General features: G+C 38.0%; 1 protein-coding gene across 1 annotated transcript in view; it reads left to right on the top strand.

Annotated features, from left to right (window-relative positions):
- The window catches only part of LOC121298867 (netrin receptor UNC5C-like), a 419,182-nt gene that overhangs the window by 362,884 nt on the left and 39,056 nt on the right, over positions 1 to 17,242 (top strand). The window contains exons 9-12 of the mRNA XM_041226130.1: positions 2,590 to 2,781; positions 5,506 to 5,859; positions 13,779 to 13,866; positions 15,838 to 16,006. Of these exons, the coding sequence (XP_041082064.1) occupies positions 2,590 to 2,781; positions 5,506 to 5,859; positions 13,779 to 13,866; positions 15,838 to 16,006 (803 nt within the window). The remainder of the gene's footprint in view (positions 1 to 2,589; positions 2,782 to 5,505; positions 5,860 to 13,778; positions 13,867 to 15,837; positions 16,007 to 17,242) is intronic.

The raw sequence follows: 17,242 nt of genomic DNA, 5'->3' as shown, positions 1-17,242 counted from the left end.
TTATGCATTTGTCTGTATTCAAAGTATTATGGATTTTCTTGTTGTTACTGCGTCTTGTAAAGCGCTTTGTGATGGTGGTCCACTATGAAAGGCGTTATATAACATAGACTGATTGATTGATAGATACTAGAAGATCACTTTGAAGAAACTGACAAAATGTTTAGACACTGTTGCAATATTATGATTATGTAAAAGCATGTGATTGAATATCATTGATGTAGTGGCTATTAAGATCTGCAGTGCCTTTTTCTAGCTGTTCCACATTGTACAGTGATGATCTCTGCTTAATAAGGACTCAGATGTGTTGGGATGCTAAGCTTCAGAGAGGCATCAAGTCAGAGCCTTATCAGATTCCAGATCTGACTTTCTCACTGGGGTAAAGGCACGTGAGGGTAGCCTTAACCATCATGAATGTAAATCACATTTCACAGCCTAATTTAGATCAATGAATTTATATTTAATTTGAGAATTGTAATAACATTCTGACTGAAATGGTCCAATGTTGGATGCTCAGCATTCTGTTACAATGACCTACTTGAACTTTCTTGACCAGAATATCTGGTAGCATCACAAATAAATACAGTAGTCCCTCGCTAATACAGACACTGTTATGCTAGACACAACATACTGTATGTCCCCCAATAATAGCCAATTTAGTGTGACACTGAACTGCATGATCCAAAGAGACGCACAAAGAAAAGGTTGTTATACTGACACTAAAGACAGGACAAAAATAAACAGAACAGATACAAGTAGCTACTAAATCGCTAAAATTAAGAAGATTAAAAGAGGACATATAAACTCATGATCTAGAGTTTAAACTAGCTGTAAGCGAACAGTTGGAAAAAGGCAAGAAGCTTTCAGAAATACCGAGACTCCAGTGGTTCGAAACCCAAAATCTGAACTCTATAGTAACCTATATAAATAATCTCGTTATTTCACACAAGCTGTTTGTCTCCCGGCATGTCCGGTTTAGCGAGGCACTACTTTAACTCAGTCGCCTCTGCTAACTCTTAACTGTAGACTAAATAACCACGATTTGATATCATAGACTAAAAACTAACCTCAAAGGACCATCACAGTATAACTATTTCTTAGTATTACTGGTTCTTATGTGATTTGTGTATCAGTTGATGTACATCTTGCCAGACACTATTGTAAACAACACTACTGACTCAACTGGTGAATTTCTAGTTTAAGATTGACTAAATAAAATACTGAAAATCTTAGTTTCATGACATGATCTTGAAAATAAAATGTGTAATCTTCATTTAATTTCATTTCTCAAACCAAAAGCAACATTTGCATAAAAGATTCCAAACTGGATGATGCCACCAAAAGATAAAACCAAACTCACTTTTTTTATACAATTAAAAAGCGTTGGCAGTCTGAGCACTTTGCTGCATGCTGATGGTTCACATTAACATTGCTTAATAATTGTGATATGGTAACATAAATCAAAATTCATGACAACTTTTACCTGATTGTGACTGACCTCTGTACGGATAACCACGGCTGCATACTTAGTTGGGGTGTTTAGATGCCTAGGGATGTTTTCAGGTTTCTAAAACAGTTTGTTGATGGAATGTGCTTGTGCTGGTACGACTAGTAGCAGGTATACACAAAGCCTGTGTATCCTAACTTAAACCTTTAAAAAAAAAAAAAAAAAAAAAAAAAGCATAGTAAGACGTGAAAAGCTGAAACTGGAAGGTTTGAGTTTTAAATAAAAGTTGTTCAGTGTATTGCATCTGTTAAATTACTCTGTGTAAAGACCTAATTTAAAAAAAAAAAAAAAAAAAAGACACTAAACTGACTAAAACAGCCAAATAGTACTGAAAGAAAATAAATAAAATTCTGAAACTGGAATACGGAGTAAACTGGACAAAGCTGCAAAACAAATGCGGACTAATATTTGGAAGCAGCTTTAAATTATTTCTGTGAGCAGGTCAGTTGATTTTGATGAAGCTTTAGGCTTTCGCTGACATAAATCCAGGTGACATTTTAAATTCGAAGTGTTTCCTCATCAAACTATTTTAAAATGCTACCAAACATCTTAGTCACCTTGAAGCAACATGTTGAATAAATAATTACAACTGACCACAATGAGGGTACCAGGGATATAATAAATAATAGTTTAATGTCTCTTAATATATTATTTAATCATTTCTACATTGTGTCTAAGTGTACAATACATTGGTATAAGAGAAGCAATAACACTGTATTGACTTTGGCACAGTATTTTTTTTATTGTTTTAAATACTGGTACGACATGTATGTTCTAATGCCATGTCCCATTCCCTTGGCTGAAGAAATGCAGTTTTTTCTTTTGAACTTTCATTTTGGTCAAATGCAGCAGAAAATATTGATAAAAAATGAATCGATCATAACCGACTTGCAACCCTATTCTATACAGTGTATGACAATTTGTCCTGTAATGACTTAATTGCCAGATACCTTCTTGCCATAGGCCACAAAAAATATCATGTATGGTCTCAGGGGACAAAAGTTGTTACCTGGTTAATAACCAATACATTTAAAGTCGTACTGGGTTTTCATAATTGGTTAAATATAATCTCTTTTTTCCATTAGCTGCTCCAAGTACTGATGATGTGGCTCTATATGTTGGCATCAGCATTGCTGTGATCACATGCCTGGTTATTTCTGTGATTGTGGCTCTGTTTGTGTACTGTAAAAACCACCATGACTTTGAATCAGACATCATTGACTCTTCAGCTTTGAATGGTGGCTTCCAATCCGTCAACATCAAGACTGCCGGACAAGGTAAACTAAAATACAGAGTTCTTTAAAAATAACTTGGTCAATAAGAAAAGTAGGGTTATTGTTTATTAGTAATTACAACATTTCTGTGATGTCGCCCTTTGATCTTTTGATTGATTAAGTATACAAATCTTCAAAATAAAAGTGGCTGCATGGCTTTGAAGAGAAGGGGAGTGTGGGCAGATATGTTTTTTTATTAACAAATCCACAGTTTGTGCTATAAATCCATGGAAAACTGTTGGATCGTCGTTAACAATAGAACAGAAAAGCGAATACAATTTAATTACGCACGAATCATTTCAACAACTTGTTAATTACAGAATTACATATTTCAAACATAACACTAAGAAAATGGCAATAATGACACTCAGATCAGTTTTTTTTTTTTTTTTTTTTTTTTTACCGTTGTTTATCCATTATGTAAATCAAATGGAATAGAATTGTTGAATTGGAGATATTGTGGTGCATGAAGAGAAAAGCTTTAGGGGTTTAATAATACGTTATTGTTGACTTCAACGCTGAAGAAATATGACATTGGGCACCAATACGGCCAAAATCACTTTTACAACATAGAATATCCCTTTTGTGGCATATCTACTGGGGTAAATTTTTATGAACGTTTAAACTCTTTGCCATGTCAGCGTTTAAAAACATATCTACACTCTCACTCTCTCTCTCTCTATTACATTCTGATACTGACAGCCCTGGTTAGTATTTTCTAAGCAAAATTTAAGCAAATAACGTTTTAACATCGCAAAAGACTTCTCTACAAAGCAAAATAAATAAATAAATAATAAAAACACATCTACACATCAAAGTATGCATTGAAATGTTTATGTTTATAGTTGTAATTAAAGTTGCTAGTGAAGATATAACTTTATTACTATATGCATACTGAACACATTTTCGGATAGTGTAATTTTTTTTAGAATAGTGTGTTTCTAAAGGTTCATTTAACAACAAAACAGGAACCTATTACGTTGTTTTTGTTATAAGTAACTTTGCCCCAAATTATATGGTTTAAAAAAAAAAAAAAAAAAAAAAAAAAAAAAAAACATTAAAAGAAATGAACATCACCCAGTGTACAGCGCGAAAGCAAAAGCGAGTTGTGCGAATTTGTGTTTTTGTGGTAGGGCAGTTTTGTTTGGCATAATTAGTTACATACCACGGTTTTCTCGACCGGTTCCTCAAAATACTTCCAAACGTGTCTGCCATTTTATATATAGAACAAACTCAGGAAAAAAAAACGCTAGGCTTCCTTTGTTTAGAGGTGCCATTTTAAATTTAGAACCAACTCAGAAAAAAAACGGTGGTCATTAACGTTACTTTTAATCCTGCCGTAGAATACCACGCCTACTACAGACATAAACACACACAGTGCACCAACGATGCGCCAGATCGGTAGATAATAAAACCCGTCCCAGTGTCAATCCCACTGTTGCACCAATTAGAAAAGCTACTTGGAGGCAATTGCCAACCCCTTTGCTTTTTATAATATCCACCCTCACTATGGCACTAGAGCAGTCTCATACACGACGGACTACTGATGATAAATTACTGTAATAAATGAGAATATGCGTATGGTGACATTTGCCACGTGACTGGTTATACGTCTAGCATATTATTGAACGTTTTGCCACTTTAGAGTTTATACGTTTAAACGTTTAAAATTCCCATCCCTAATCAAGCTCCTCTGAGCCAGGGGCAACTAATTTAAGTTTGTACTCAATTGTACGGTATCATAAATATTCAAAATTGGATAACAACAGTTTATATATATATATATATATATATATATTATATATATATATATATATATAATATATATATATATATATATATATATATATATATATATATATATATATATATATATATACATGATTCCGATGTGTACACAGAAAAAAAGCAAATTAAAAGAAAAATATTTTGTAAACATCCCCATATGACAGTGGAATGCAATTACATTAGGATTAAAATGTCAGATGGGAACACAGAGTTAGAACTCTTTATCAATGTAGAATGTTTCTCCTTTAGTAAGTGCCATTTAAAAAAGAAATGTAAACTTTCTTTTTTCCTTCACCCCATTTTGCCACCAGGAACAGAAACAATTATTTTTATATAAGAATCAAGATAAAATGAAATAAAATAAATTACTATTTTCCCTGAATACAGCAAAAAAAGGTACATAAATAAGACCTGAGCTTCATACTTTGAAGACAACATTACAATTCATGTCACATGACATTGTATACTTTTGTATGTAACATTTCATGTTATTATTTAAGAATTTTTATTTGTGTGCCCATATATACTGCTTTAATTAATTTCCATCTGTGTGAAAAGGCTCGAGGGCTACCAGACAACTGTAACTGTAACTTCAATAAATTGAACTGAAACAACGTTGAATATTTCAAGGAAACAAATTACCTAGAATGGAAAAGCTAAAAGTTACACAATTGGTACCATACATGCCATACAAATCTAATTGGGAACCTAATGGCTAAATGACTGCATTGAGTTGCTTCCCTATCCAGCTATAATCAGTACCACATAGCTATTTATAGAAAGAGATTGAATCTAACATTATTGCTGGGGGTGCTACTCAAGTGTTTCAGCAGTAATGTACAATATGCCTACCCTTTACATTTTGACTAGATAGTTTTGTTAAAGATAAAATGTGTTTCATACAGAGAAGTTTATGGTATTTGTTAATTTCTGTTGCAGATCTACTGACTGTCCCTCCAGATCTCACATCAGCAGCCACCATGTTCAGAGGCCCTGTCTATGCTCTGCATGATGTCTCTGACAAGATACCAATGACCAGCTCCCCCCTCCTAGACCCCCTGCCCAACCTGCCCAACCTGAAGATAAAGGTGTATAACTCCTCAGGGATGATCACTCCACAAGACGACTTGTCTGACTTTGCCTCCAAGCTGTCTCCACAAGTCACCCAGGCCTTGCTGGATAATGAGACCATGAACCTGAGGAACCAGAGCTTTGCCCGGCAGAGGGACCCATCCTGCACCGCATTCGGTTCCTTCAACTCTCTGGGTGGCCACCTGATAGTCCCCAATTCAGGTCAGTGCTTCTACTTCCACAAAAAGCCAAAATGTATTCTTTCAGAAGACTTAATTTTAATAGCACCAGTGGAAATCTCAGCAGGGTCACGATTTATATGTTGGGACTCAATTTCAGCAGCATCCCTTATCATATAATTTAGGACACAATGTCATAAATGAAAACAAGGCACATACATCAACATTGCAAGGCTATTTATTTAAATATGGTTAACTATAGATTTAAATGTACTGATTCGTTAACACAAACATCTTTTTTTGTTAGGACAAGGAAAGGGAGTTACTGGTGTAATGTCTAACTAATTAAAGAGCCATTTTTAAGGTGGTATGTCCATGACTCACATTCTCCCCATAATACCATTTCACTTGCTCATTATGAGGTGATACAAACCCTTTACTAAGACCGCTTTATAATGAGAGAGAACTGCATTCATAGCGAAAGGAGGATCCTTTCAAAAATATATATTTGAAAGAACAGAAGTGACTGTCAACATGATAATGCCTTTCATATTTTATTTAGAGAACCCTCCCTTTCCCAAATTGTGATGAAACTTGCTAAAGACACTTTAATGAGTTTACAATAATCTAGGGCTATCTGTCTATATGTCCATTATATATATATTATATTATTATATATATAATTTTTTTTTTTTTTTTTTGCAAGTATGGACAATAAACTGTCAGCTTTTTCAAAAGAATCCCAATTCGAGTCTATATCCAGATGCTGCTACATATTAGCAGTGTTACAAGAGCAGCACACATGCTTATGTCATTGGTGTCTGATTCAGGCAGAGTGTCCTAGTCGTGCATGAGAATGCTAAGAATGCGCCCGCTTCAAGCCTGGGTAAATACGCTCAACTTGCACCCGGTCGACGATCAGTACGGGCTGGTGTGAATGTCCAGACAATGCCGGAAGACACTGGAGTAGTGGCTTTGCCCCGGCAATCTGCGCCTCTGATCTCCCCTCAGCTCCCCTCACAGAAGGGAAGTTGTCACTATGGATGCCTCCAGCCTGGGCTGGGGAGCGGTCTGGAATGGGAGGGGAATAAGAGGTCAGTGGAAGAGACATTGACAGCAAGCACATATAAACGCCCAAGAACTGCAAGCAGTAGCCCTGGCATTATTTCATTTTGGCCAGCAATTAGCGCACAAAGATGTGCTGGTCTGGACGGGCAACACGACAGTGGTAGCCTACATAAACCACCAAGGTGGCCTGTGCTCTCCGGGCCTTCACCACACAGCACACAGACTCCTGTCTTGGACGCACAGAAACTTGTATTCCATCAGGGCGGTTCACCTCCCCCGATGTGTACAACAGAGCAGCAGACCTCTTGTCCAGAGGAGCTCCAGACAGCTCAGAGCGGAGACTGCACCTTCAGGTTGTGAAAGAGATTTGGGAGAGGTTTCGTATGGCACAAGTCGACCTCTTCGCCACAGCCGAGTCCACTCATTGCCTCAAATGGTTCTCTATGGAGGGAGATGGGGGCCCCTTGGGAGTAGATGCGCTAGCTCACCCCTGGCCACAGGGGCTCTTGTATGCATTCCATCCGCTACCGCTATTACCCCTAACACCAGAGAGGATCAGGGTGGAGAGAGCCCAGGTTTTGCTGGTTGCACCCAGATGGCCGAGGCGCCCCTGGTTTGCTCTCCTCACCAACATGTTGTTGGGCCAACCGTGGCAGCTCCCACTCTGCAAGGACCTCCTGAGCCAAGTGGAGGGGTTATTATGGCACCCAAAAAAGAGGACCAGAGTGTCAGCTCCGGACAGGACCAAAACATCTAAAATAGAGAGGCATGTGCTTGTTTGCATCTGTCACAGGTCGAGTCCAATCCAGGGTAGATTCTGGTTAATTTAGTTTTAGAAAGGTGAAGACTGTTTAAAACTTTAAATTGGATTAGCCCATGACGAACACAGAATGTAGAAGAATGTACTGTGGACAGAATAGATTCCAAGATGCTGTCCGAGATATCAGACCCAATATCCTGTTCCCATAAAGTTTTTAATATGCTTAGTGAAGGAGAAGCTGGTGTTAAAATATGGCTGTGGATGGTAGACATATTGCCTTTAATTGAAGGATTTAGTGCTAGAATAGAATCAACAGGGAATGAAGAGGGAAGCGAGGGAAATTGCACAACTGTATTACGAACAGAATTTTGATTTTCAAGTATTAAAAGAAATGTGTTTGAGGCAATCCAAATCTGTGACAGTTGTTCAAATGGGCAAAATTCTCATCAATATGTAAGTCTTTAAGAAATGCCATTGAGCCAAAAAACGAAAGTGGAGTCTTGCAGTAAAAGGGAAAATAGGTGATTTGAGTCTATGAGGGCAAAAATCGAGACTATAACCTGAAATGCTGTCTAAACTGTGCCCAGATCTGGAGAGAATGACAAACCAATACAAAACACTGCGGCAGACCAGAAATAGAGCTAGAAATTTGGAAGAGCCAATCCCCCTGTAGACCGTAATCTCTTCCAGGATTCTTCGAGAATATGGGGCATCTTATTATTCCAAATAAATTTGAAGATTGAACAGTTAAGAATAAGGAAAATAGACTTTGGAATAGAAATAGGAATACATTGGAAGAGGTATTAAAACTTGGGAAGAACATTCATTTTTGCAGAGTTTAGTTTTAGGAAGGGGGGAGAAATCAACAAAAAAACAGAAGGGAGACTGCATCAAAACAAGAACAACAACTCAGGTAAGACAACCATAACTATGATGTGATAGGTGTTACAGAAACGTGGTTGTCTGAGAGTGATGGGGACGAATATAATATTTGTGGGTATACACTGTATAGGAAAAACAGGCAGGACAGAAGAGGAGGAGGGGTAGCGCTATACATAAGAAACATAAACCTGGACAAAGAAAATAAAACCGAATCAATATGGGTGAGAAAAACAGACAAAAATTCAAAGGGCATAATAACAGGAGCATGCTATAGACCGCCAGATTCAGACGGTGAGCAAAATAATCTGTTATACAATGACATTAGAAATGCGTGTAGCAAAGGAGAAACCATACTAATGGGGGATTTCAACTTCCCCCAAATAAAATGGGAAAACCCGGTGGGTAGCACGAAGGATGAAATAGAAATGGTGGAAATGACAAATGACTGCTTCCTAACACAATTTGTCATGGCACCGACTAGAGGGGAGGCATGCCTTGATTTAATCTTTTCAAATAACGAAGACAGAATAACTAAAACAGAGGTCAGAGAACCACTGGCAAACTCAGACCGCAACATGGTCTCATTTGAAGTGTTTTTTAAAACCCCAAAAGTAAGGACTAAAGCTAAGGTTTACAATTTTAGAAAAGCAAACTATGAAGGTATGAAACAGAGACCAACAGAAGTAGATTGGAGTAAAATAGAGAAAACACCCACAGAAGAAGGATGGTTGTTCTTCAAAAATGTAGTACTAGAGGCACAAAACAATTATATCCCTAAAGTAGACAAATCTAAATGTAAAACTAAATTGCCAAAATGGTTTAATAGATCAATTAAAAAAAATATTCAGCGAAAAAAGGCACTTTACAGAGCATTAAAAAAGGACCAAAAAGAAAGTACGCAGAAAGAGTACACAGAACTGCAAATGCAAGTCAAAAAGGAAGTTAGAAAGGCCAAGAGAGAAATAGAAATGAACATTGCTAAGGGAGCTAAAACCAATTCCAAAATGTTTTTCCAATATTACAACAGCAAGAGAACATTCAAAGAGGAGATTAAATGTTTAAGAGATACAAATGGCAAAATCGTAGATGAAGAAAAAAAAATAGCAAATATATTAAATGATTACTTTTCACAAGTTTTTACAAAGGAAGATACTGACAACATGCCCCACATGTCATCCAGTTCCTGTCCAGTTTTAAATAACTTTAGCATAACTGAGGCAGAAGTGTTAAAGGGACTAGGAGCTCTTAAAATAAACAAATCCCCTGGGCCGGATGAGATCCTCCCAGTAGTACTCAAAGAAATGAAAGAAGTAATTTACAAACCGCTAACCAAGATCATGCAGCAGTCTCTTGACACAGGGGTGGTACCGACAGACTGGAAAATTGCAAACATAATACCGATCCACAAAAAGGGAAACAAAACTGAACCAGGTAACTACAGACCAGTAAGCCTGACTTCTATTATATGCAAACTTATGGAAACTATAATAAGATCCAAAATGGAAAATTACCTATATGGTAACAGGGTCCTGGGAGACAGTCAACATGGTTTTAGGAAAGGGAGATCGTGTCTAACTAACTTGCTTGATTTTTTTGAGGATGCAACATCGATAATGGGTAATTGCAAAGCATATGACATGGTTTATTTAGATTTCCAGAAAGCTTTTGACAAAGTCCTGCACAAAAGATTAATTCTCAAACTGAACGCAGTTGGGATTCAAGGAAACACATGTACATGGATTAGGGAGTGGTTAACATGTAGAAAACAGAAAGTACTGATTAGAGGAGAAACCTCAGAATGGAGTGTGGTAACCAGTGGTGTACCACAGGGATTAGTATTAGGTCCTCTGCTATTCCTAATCTACATTAATGATTTAGATTCTGGTATAGTAAGCAAACTTGTTAAATTTGCAGACGACACAAAAGTAGGAGGCGTGGCAAACACTGTTGCAGCAGCAAAGGTCATTCAAAATGATCTAGACAAGATTCAGAACTGGGAAGACACATGGCAAATTACATTTAATAGAGAAAAGTGTAAGGTACTGCACACAGGAAATAAAAATGTACATTATAAATATCATATGGGAGATACTGAAATTGGAGAAGGAATCTATGAAAAAGACCTAGGAGTTTCTGTTGACTCAGAAATGTCTTCATGTGGGGAAGCTATAAAAAAGGCTAACAAGATGCTCAGATACATTGTGAAAAGTGTTGAATTTAAATCAAGGGAAGTAATGTTAAAACTGTACAATGCACTAGTAAGACCTTATCTTGAATATTGTGTGCAGTTCTGGTCACCTCGCTATAAAAAAGATATTACTGCTCTAGAAAGAGTGCAAAGAAGAGCGACCAGAATTATTCCGGGCTTAAAAGGCATGTCATATGCAGACAGGCTAAAAGAATTGAATCTGTTCAGTCTTGAACAAAGAAGACTACGTGGCGACCTAATTCAAGCATTCAAAATTCTAAAAGGTATTGACAGTGTCGACCCAAGGGACTTTTTCAGCCTGAAAAAAGAAACAAGGACCAGGGGTCACAAATGGAGTTTAGAAAAAGGGGCATTCAGAACAGAAAATAGGAGACACTTTTTTACACAGAGAATTGTGAGGGTCTGGAATCAACTCCCCAGTAATGTTGTTGAAGCTGACACCCTGGGATCCTTCAAGAAGCTGCTTGATGAGATTTTGGGATCAATAAGCTACTAACAACCAAACGAGCAAGATGGGCCGAATGGCCTCCTCTCGTTTGTAAACTTTCTTATGTTCATATGTTCTTATGTCAAGGTGACGCATCTGAGAATTCTTCCTCTGACATCCCTTCTGCTGTTGTCAGTTTCAGTTTTGGTTGTATTGTCATCAGCACTCTCTTCCTCAACTACAGAAAGCCCAGCTTTTTTGAAGCATCATTGCATTGTTTGCTGACTGACAGAGTTCCAAGCATGGTTTAACAAGCACACAGCATCTAACAGAGACAATTTATTTACAATGAATTTTCATGCTGATGCTCATTGCTTTTGCAATAACAATTGTCACGGACCCATAAGCTGCTGCTCAAGTAGCTCAGGAGGTAGCAGCTGTGCTGTGAAAGCGGGCCATTTGCATAGTAGACCCGTCCAACAAGAACGGGGCGCTCTATTCCAGGTATTTTCTGGTGCCAAAAAGCCGTCTCAGACTGATTCTTGATCTGAGACAGATAAACCTGTATGTTAGTCGGAGATGGTGCAAGACTCTGACTTTGCAACGGCTGTTGCAGCTCATCATCTGTGTTCTGCCGTTCAGCCTCTTTCTAGCTACGTGCATACTTGCAAAGGCTATACTGGACACGTTGAGATTCATAGGCATCAGGGTCCTCATTACCTGGACGACTGTCTCATTTGCACCGAGTTTTAGCACAGACACATGAACACACAGAGCTCATTATCAACCACCTACGTCGGCTGGGCCTATCTAGAGGTGCACCTGGACTCAGGGCCTGGGGGCATATGTGCCCCCTGTAGGTTTGGCTCAACCACATGGCTTTTCAGCCCATGTTGAATCACACTGTCTTGGTAGAGACAGCTGGCCCATTTACGCCTTGGCGTAGCACTGGGCAGCATCACCAAGAGGGAGGTCGTTACCACAAACGCGCCCAACTCGGGTTGGGGCGGTGTTTGGAATGGACGAGCAGTGCAAGGGGTGTGGCAGTCCCCATGGAAGGGTTGCCACATAAATGTTTTAGAACGGCAGGCAGTGTACCTATCCTAGCAGAACTTTTTGGAGCATGTTTGGGGAGAGACATGCGCGTTTGTATGGACGAAAACAAAACTGAGTTGTTCTTGGCCAAGGCTATAGGCGACTAACATATAAATGTAAAACAAATAGTCACTATGCTTACCGTGGGAGTTATCTGTAGTCCATCCCGAGAAGATACATCCACCATGTCACCTTGCAGTCACGAAGAGGCCAACACAAGAATCTTTGTGCATGTTGGTCACAGAAAGACAATGGTGCACACTGTCGACACAGGCGTGTTGGTAATACAAGTGTCGGTGGTTCAGCAGTTAGACCTTGAAGAACTTTGATGGGGTTTGGCGTATAAAGCAACTTGAGATACACCCCGGCCCACCAAGTCCTTTGAGCCAGATAAAGTGTAAAGTGTGTGCAAAACCGACAGCAGTGTCTAGCAGCCGCTATGGACTACTCTTCTGAAGGCGATGCCCAGTTGTGTTGAGCTGCTACAGTGCAATTGCAGCAAGTCCAGTCACTGCAACAAGGAAGATGACAATGGGACGAAAAAATGTGACTGTTCCAGAAATAGACTGAAGTGTACTGGTCTATGTTGAAGAAACGGAGAATGCAACAACAATGATAATTGTTAACTGTATTAAACAAACATAGGACAGCATTTGGTAGTAGTACATAGTTTCATATTTCATATTATACTGCAGTAGTATGTTCTGGTTACTATTCCTTTATAAATACATGTAAACCAGAAGAAGTTTTGGTGGCCATTTTGAAAATTAATCCAAACCTATAGACTTCCTTGGTGCCTCTAGTACTGAGATTGTTTATAACATTAAGAAGTCCATTTGCATTAAGCCCAATTCTTACACATATCCACCCCACAATTATATCACTGAAACAAATATATATATAATATAATTATATATATATATTATAATATCTAGATTATTGTTATATATATATATATATATACAAACATACATATAATGGATTCATGTAAAATATGTTTCATACATCCTGACTGTATCTAAAATAAAAATCCAGTAAATGTGGCTTTCAACAGGGGACATAATAATAATAAAAAAGAATGAATACATTTGTAAAAATGCATTGCAACTGATGGACCATCAAGAAATACCTGTAAAATGTAAAACATTTTTATTTTCCTCAAGTCTTTCCTGAAAAAGATCTGTCAGTTTTTCAATGTCTCTTTTAATTGCCTTGTTTCGGTTTTGCTGCTACAATTTAACATCAAGGTGTTTTAAAATAAATGTAATCTTTTGAAATATTCAGAATGGTGACATGAAAAATCACTGGAGCTTGCTCCAATTTGAGCATAAGCTGAGGCAACCACTGTGTCTATCTTTATAAAATAATATCGTATAGTAATAATGTATGCAGCAGAGGATGTGGTAGCTGTTAAATGGCACTGAAAATAGAGAATCATTAATTAAGGAGATGAACATGCCTGGGTTTCCTGTATGCAAGTCTTTTTCCATCCTCCTCTGATGCCATTGTTTTATTTTCCAGGAGTGAGCTTGTTGGTGCCAGCAGGAGCTGTCCCCCAGGGGAGAGTCTATGAGATGTATGTGACAGTGCACAGGAAAGACAACATGAGGTAACTGGCCAGCTTTGTTGGTATGTCAATTAAAGTTGCACCCAGCATATTTATGTCTTAATGGGATGGATTTTTGTGACTTTTTTTTTACTTCAAAAAAGTCACATTAATAAAGGTTCCAGAGAAGAGAAAGTTTATGAGAATTGCTACCGTAGTTTTCATAGGCGATGTGTAATATAAATTGTATTAAACTCATTAACAGACTGAACATAACTACTGACCTACTTAAAAATGTAGACAACCATTCCTGACAAGCTCAAATCCAGCACCAGAATTTCTAATATTGGCCGTTGAAAATAACACTATGTAACACAATTTTTGTTCCTGGGTAGTAAGTGTTATTTCCTAATTGCTTATGCCTCAAAAATATAGAAAATGGCTATTATTCCCCACAAACTTCGCTTTTGTGACCAGGACAGTGATATTTTGAAATTGACCTATTTCCAATGAGAAAACGGGCGAATCTGTGTCTTTTCGTTCACATAAAAACAACATGTGAATCCAAATTAACATGTATTTATACAAAAGTAATACAAAAATGACTACAAAAGATTTAGAAGCGAGTAGTTTTTTGAGATTTACGATTGTACTGTAAATCACTTTCACGAATCAGCCCCCAAATGTAGTCTTCCATCATGTTCTCATTATACTGTCCTTGGTAGCGGCATTCAAAGTCCAGTATATCCTGGTGGAAGCGCTCGCCTTGCTCCTCCGAGTACGCTCCCATGTTCTCCTTGAATTTATCAAGATATCAAAGATATGGACTTTAAGGGACATCCTACGGCCCATTGTGCCATAGTTCTTCACCAGTTCTCAACCAGCTCCACATAGTTTTCGGCCTTGTGATTGCCCAGGAAGCCCCGAACCACTGCGACAAAGCTGTTCCAAGCCGCTTTCTCCTTACTAGTGAGCTTCTTGGGGAATTTATTGCATTCCAGGATCTTCTTTATCTGTGGTCCGACGAAGACACCGGCTTTGAACTTTGCCTCAGACAGCTTAGGGAAGAAGTCTTGAAGGTACTTGAAGGCTGCCGACTCCTTATCTAGAGCTCTGACAAATTGTTTCATAAGGCCCAATTTGATGTGCAGTGGTGGCATCAGCACCTTCCGGGGGTCCACCAGTGGCTCCCACTTGACGTTGTTCCTCCCCACAGAGAACTCGGTCCGCTGTGGCCAGTCCCGCCTGTGGTAGTGCGCCTTGGTGTCCCTGCTGTCCCAAAGGCAAATATAGTGGGGAAACTTGGTAAAACCGCCTTGGAGACCCATCAGGAATGCCACCATTGCAGCCTCTTGATGCCCTCTCAGAAAAATGAAGATATGTATCCACTTAGGCAGCTGGAACTAAACTGAACTGGTGGGTTTAAGGCCCCTGTATTTATATTACTATTTATATTACTGGAAAGTTCTAGAAAGTTCTAGAAGTTACTCCAAGTTTACTCAGCACTGAATCTATCTGGAGTTCTGGAAAATAGGTACATTTCAAAATATCACTGTCCTTGTCACAAAAGCAAAGTTTGTGGGGAATAATAGCCATTTTCTATACTTCTGAGGCATAAGCAATTAGGAAATAACACTTACTACCCAGGAACCAAAAAAAAAAAAAAAAAAAAAATTGTTACATGGTGTAATTCTTTCTTCTTTGATACGATACATCACCATTGGTTTCACTTTGAATATCTTGAAGCCAATAAAAAGAATGGCCAATCAAGTCAGGCTAGATTGTTCATAAGCAGGAAGTTGGGAAGATAAAATTACTTCTGATGATGCTAGTGGGACACTTGTGCAAAGATAGTAGAACCATGCTGTTGAATGTGGGAAAAAAAGTAACAGCTTTTGAAATGAAGATTGCATATTTTATTAATGTTGAAGTAGGTGGGACAGTTTCACTCCGAACCTTCAAATGCAGAGAGATAGATAATTGCTGTCCCTTTTGATTTTAAAAGCCAGTATTTGATGTTATTGTTATACCCAGACCACCAGTGGAGGGTGCCCAAACTGTGTTGAGTCCCGTGGTGACTTGTGGACCTCCAGGTGCCTTACTCACCAGGCCTGTCATCATCACTATGCACCACTGCGCAGAGGTCAACACAGAAGACTGGCAGATCCAACTCAAGAACCAGTCACAGCAGAGACAGTGGGAGGTGAGAGGCCAATATAAGAAAGAAAGAAACAGACCCGAACAAACAGAAAAAAGCTTGATTTGCAGACATATACAGCTTGATTCGCTGTATAAGTGTCTTAACCCTTTCAGGACCAAGCATTTTTCAGTGGGATGCTCCCTCAGGACCAGCTGTAGTTGACTCTCTTCCTATAAAAATTCACAATCTATTTTTTACTTGAAAATGTTGTTGCTTTTTGAGAACACTCTGGGGAATATTTCTGGCACACATATCTTAGTGCTGTACATATATTGAAGTAATATACTACTACCAGTGCAACAGGTTGATTCGATAAATTTTTTTTTTGCCAAATCGACGATTAATATCCACGTTTAATTTAGAAAGAATTTACTGTTTTTTTTCTATCTTTATTTTTCAATTCAAGCAGAGAATGGGTGAAATCGACCTTTTTGCTTTAAATATATATATATATATATATATATATATATATATATATATATATATATATATATATATATTATATATAATATATATGATATATTAATAAACGGTGCCATTAAAAAAACATTCATCATTTAGCGAAACCCCTTTGTCATATTCAACATGCAACAAAACATTCTAATTGAAATAACGTTTGGTCACAGCTGATCTATGCATTTAAAAATTGTCTCAAATAAACCGCAGTAAAGCAGCATATAAAAAAAGTATATTACACAGACCTTTACAGCATAAATGTACAAGTAAAAATAATATGCACAGAACAAAACATTAGATAGTTGAACAGAAATAACTTGCACTTATTATTTGGAGTCTGAGCTCCCTCTCTCCTGCTTCAGCATAGCCAGACTCAGAGTCACTGGAGAGCAAGGCAGATAGGCCGACTTTAGCCGTCGGCCATGGTATTGTACACAATATTCATTAAGTGTTTTTCTCTTGCGACCCATTTTCAAATCAAAACTAGTAACTGTCACCATATACCTAAAGCAAAAGCTTACATACACTTTAACCCGCTAATTTCAAAGTAGGCTCTGTAGCTAGCAAATGAGAGCATTCTAGCACTGCTTCAGTCAACGACAACTGTCAGAGCAGGGTGAAACTACAGTACTAATGGGGCATTGAGATGATTGACAGTGACTCCCAGCCATTCAGATTGGAATGGAGACAGGACAGACAGCAAGTATAAAAACTACACAAACTAGAGAGAATTTCTAAATTATTATTATTATTATTTTATTTGAAATAAATTTATTTCAGTCA

Source organism: Polyodon spathula, chromosome 2 (genome assembly GCF_017654505.1).
Source record: "Polyodon spathula isolate WHYD16114869_AA chromosome 2, ASM1765450v1, whole genome shotgun sequence".
NCBI classification, from domain to species: domain Eukaryota; kingdom Metazoa; phylum Chordata; class Actinopteri; order Acipenseriformes; family Polyodontidae; genus Polyodon; species Polyodon spathula.
This window is presented reverse-complemented; position numbering and strand designations above follow the sequence as displayed.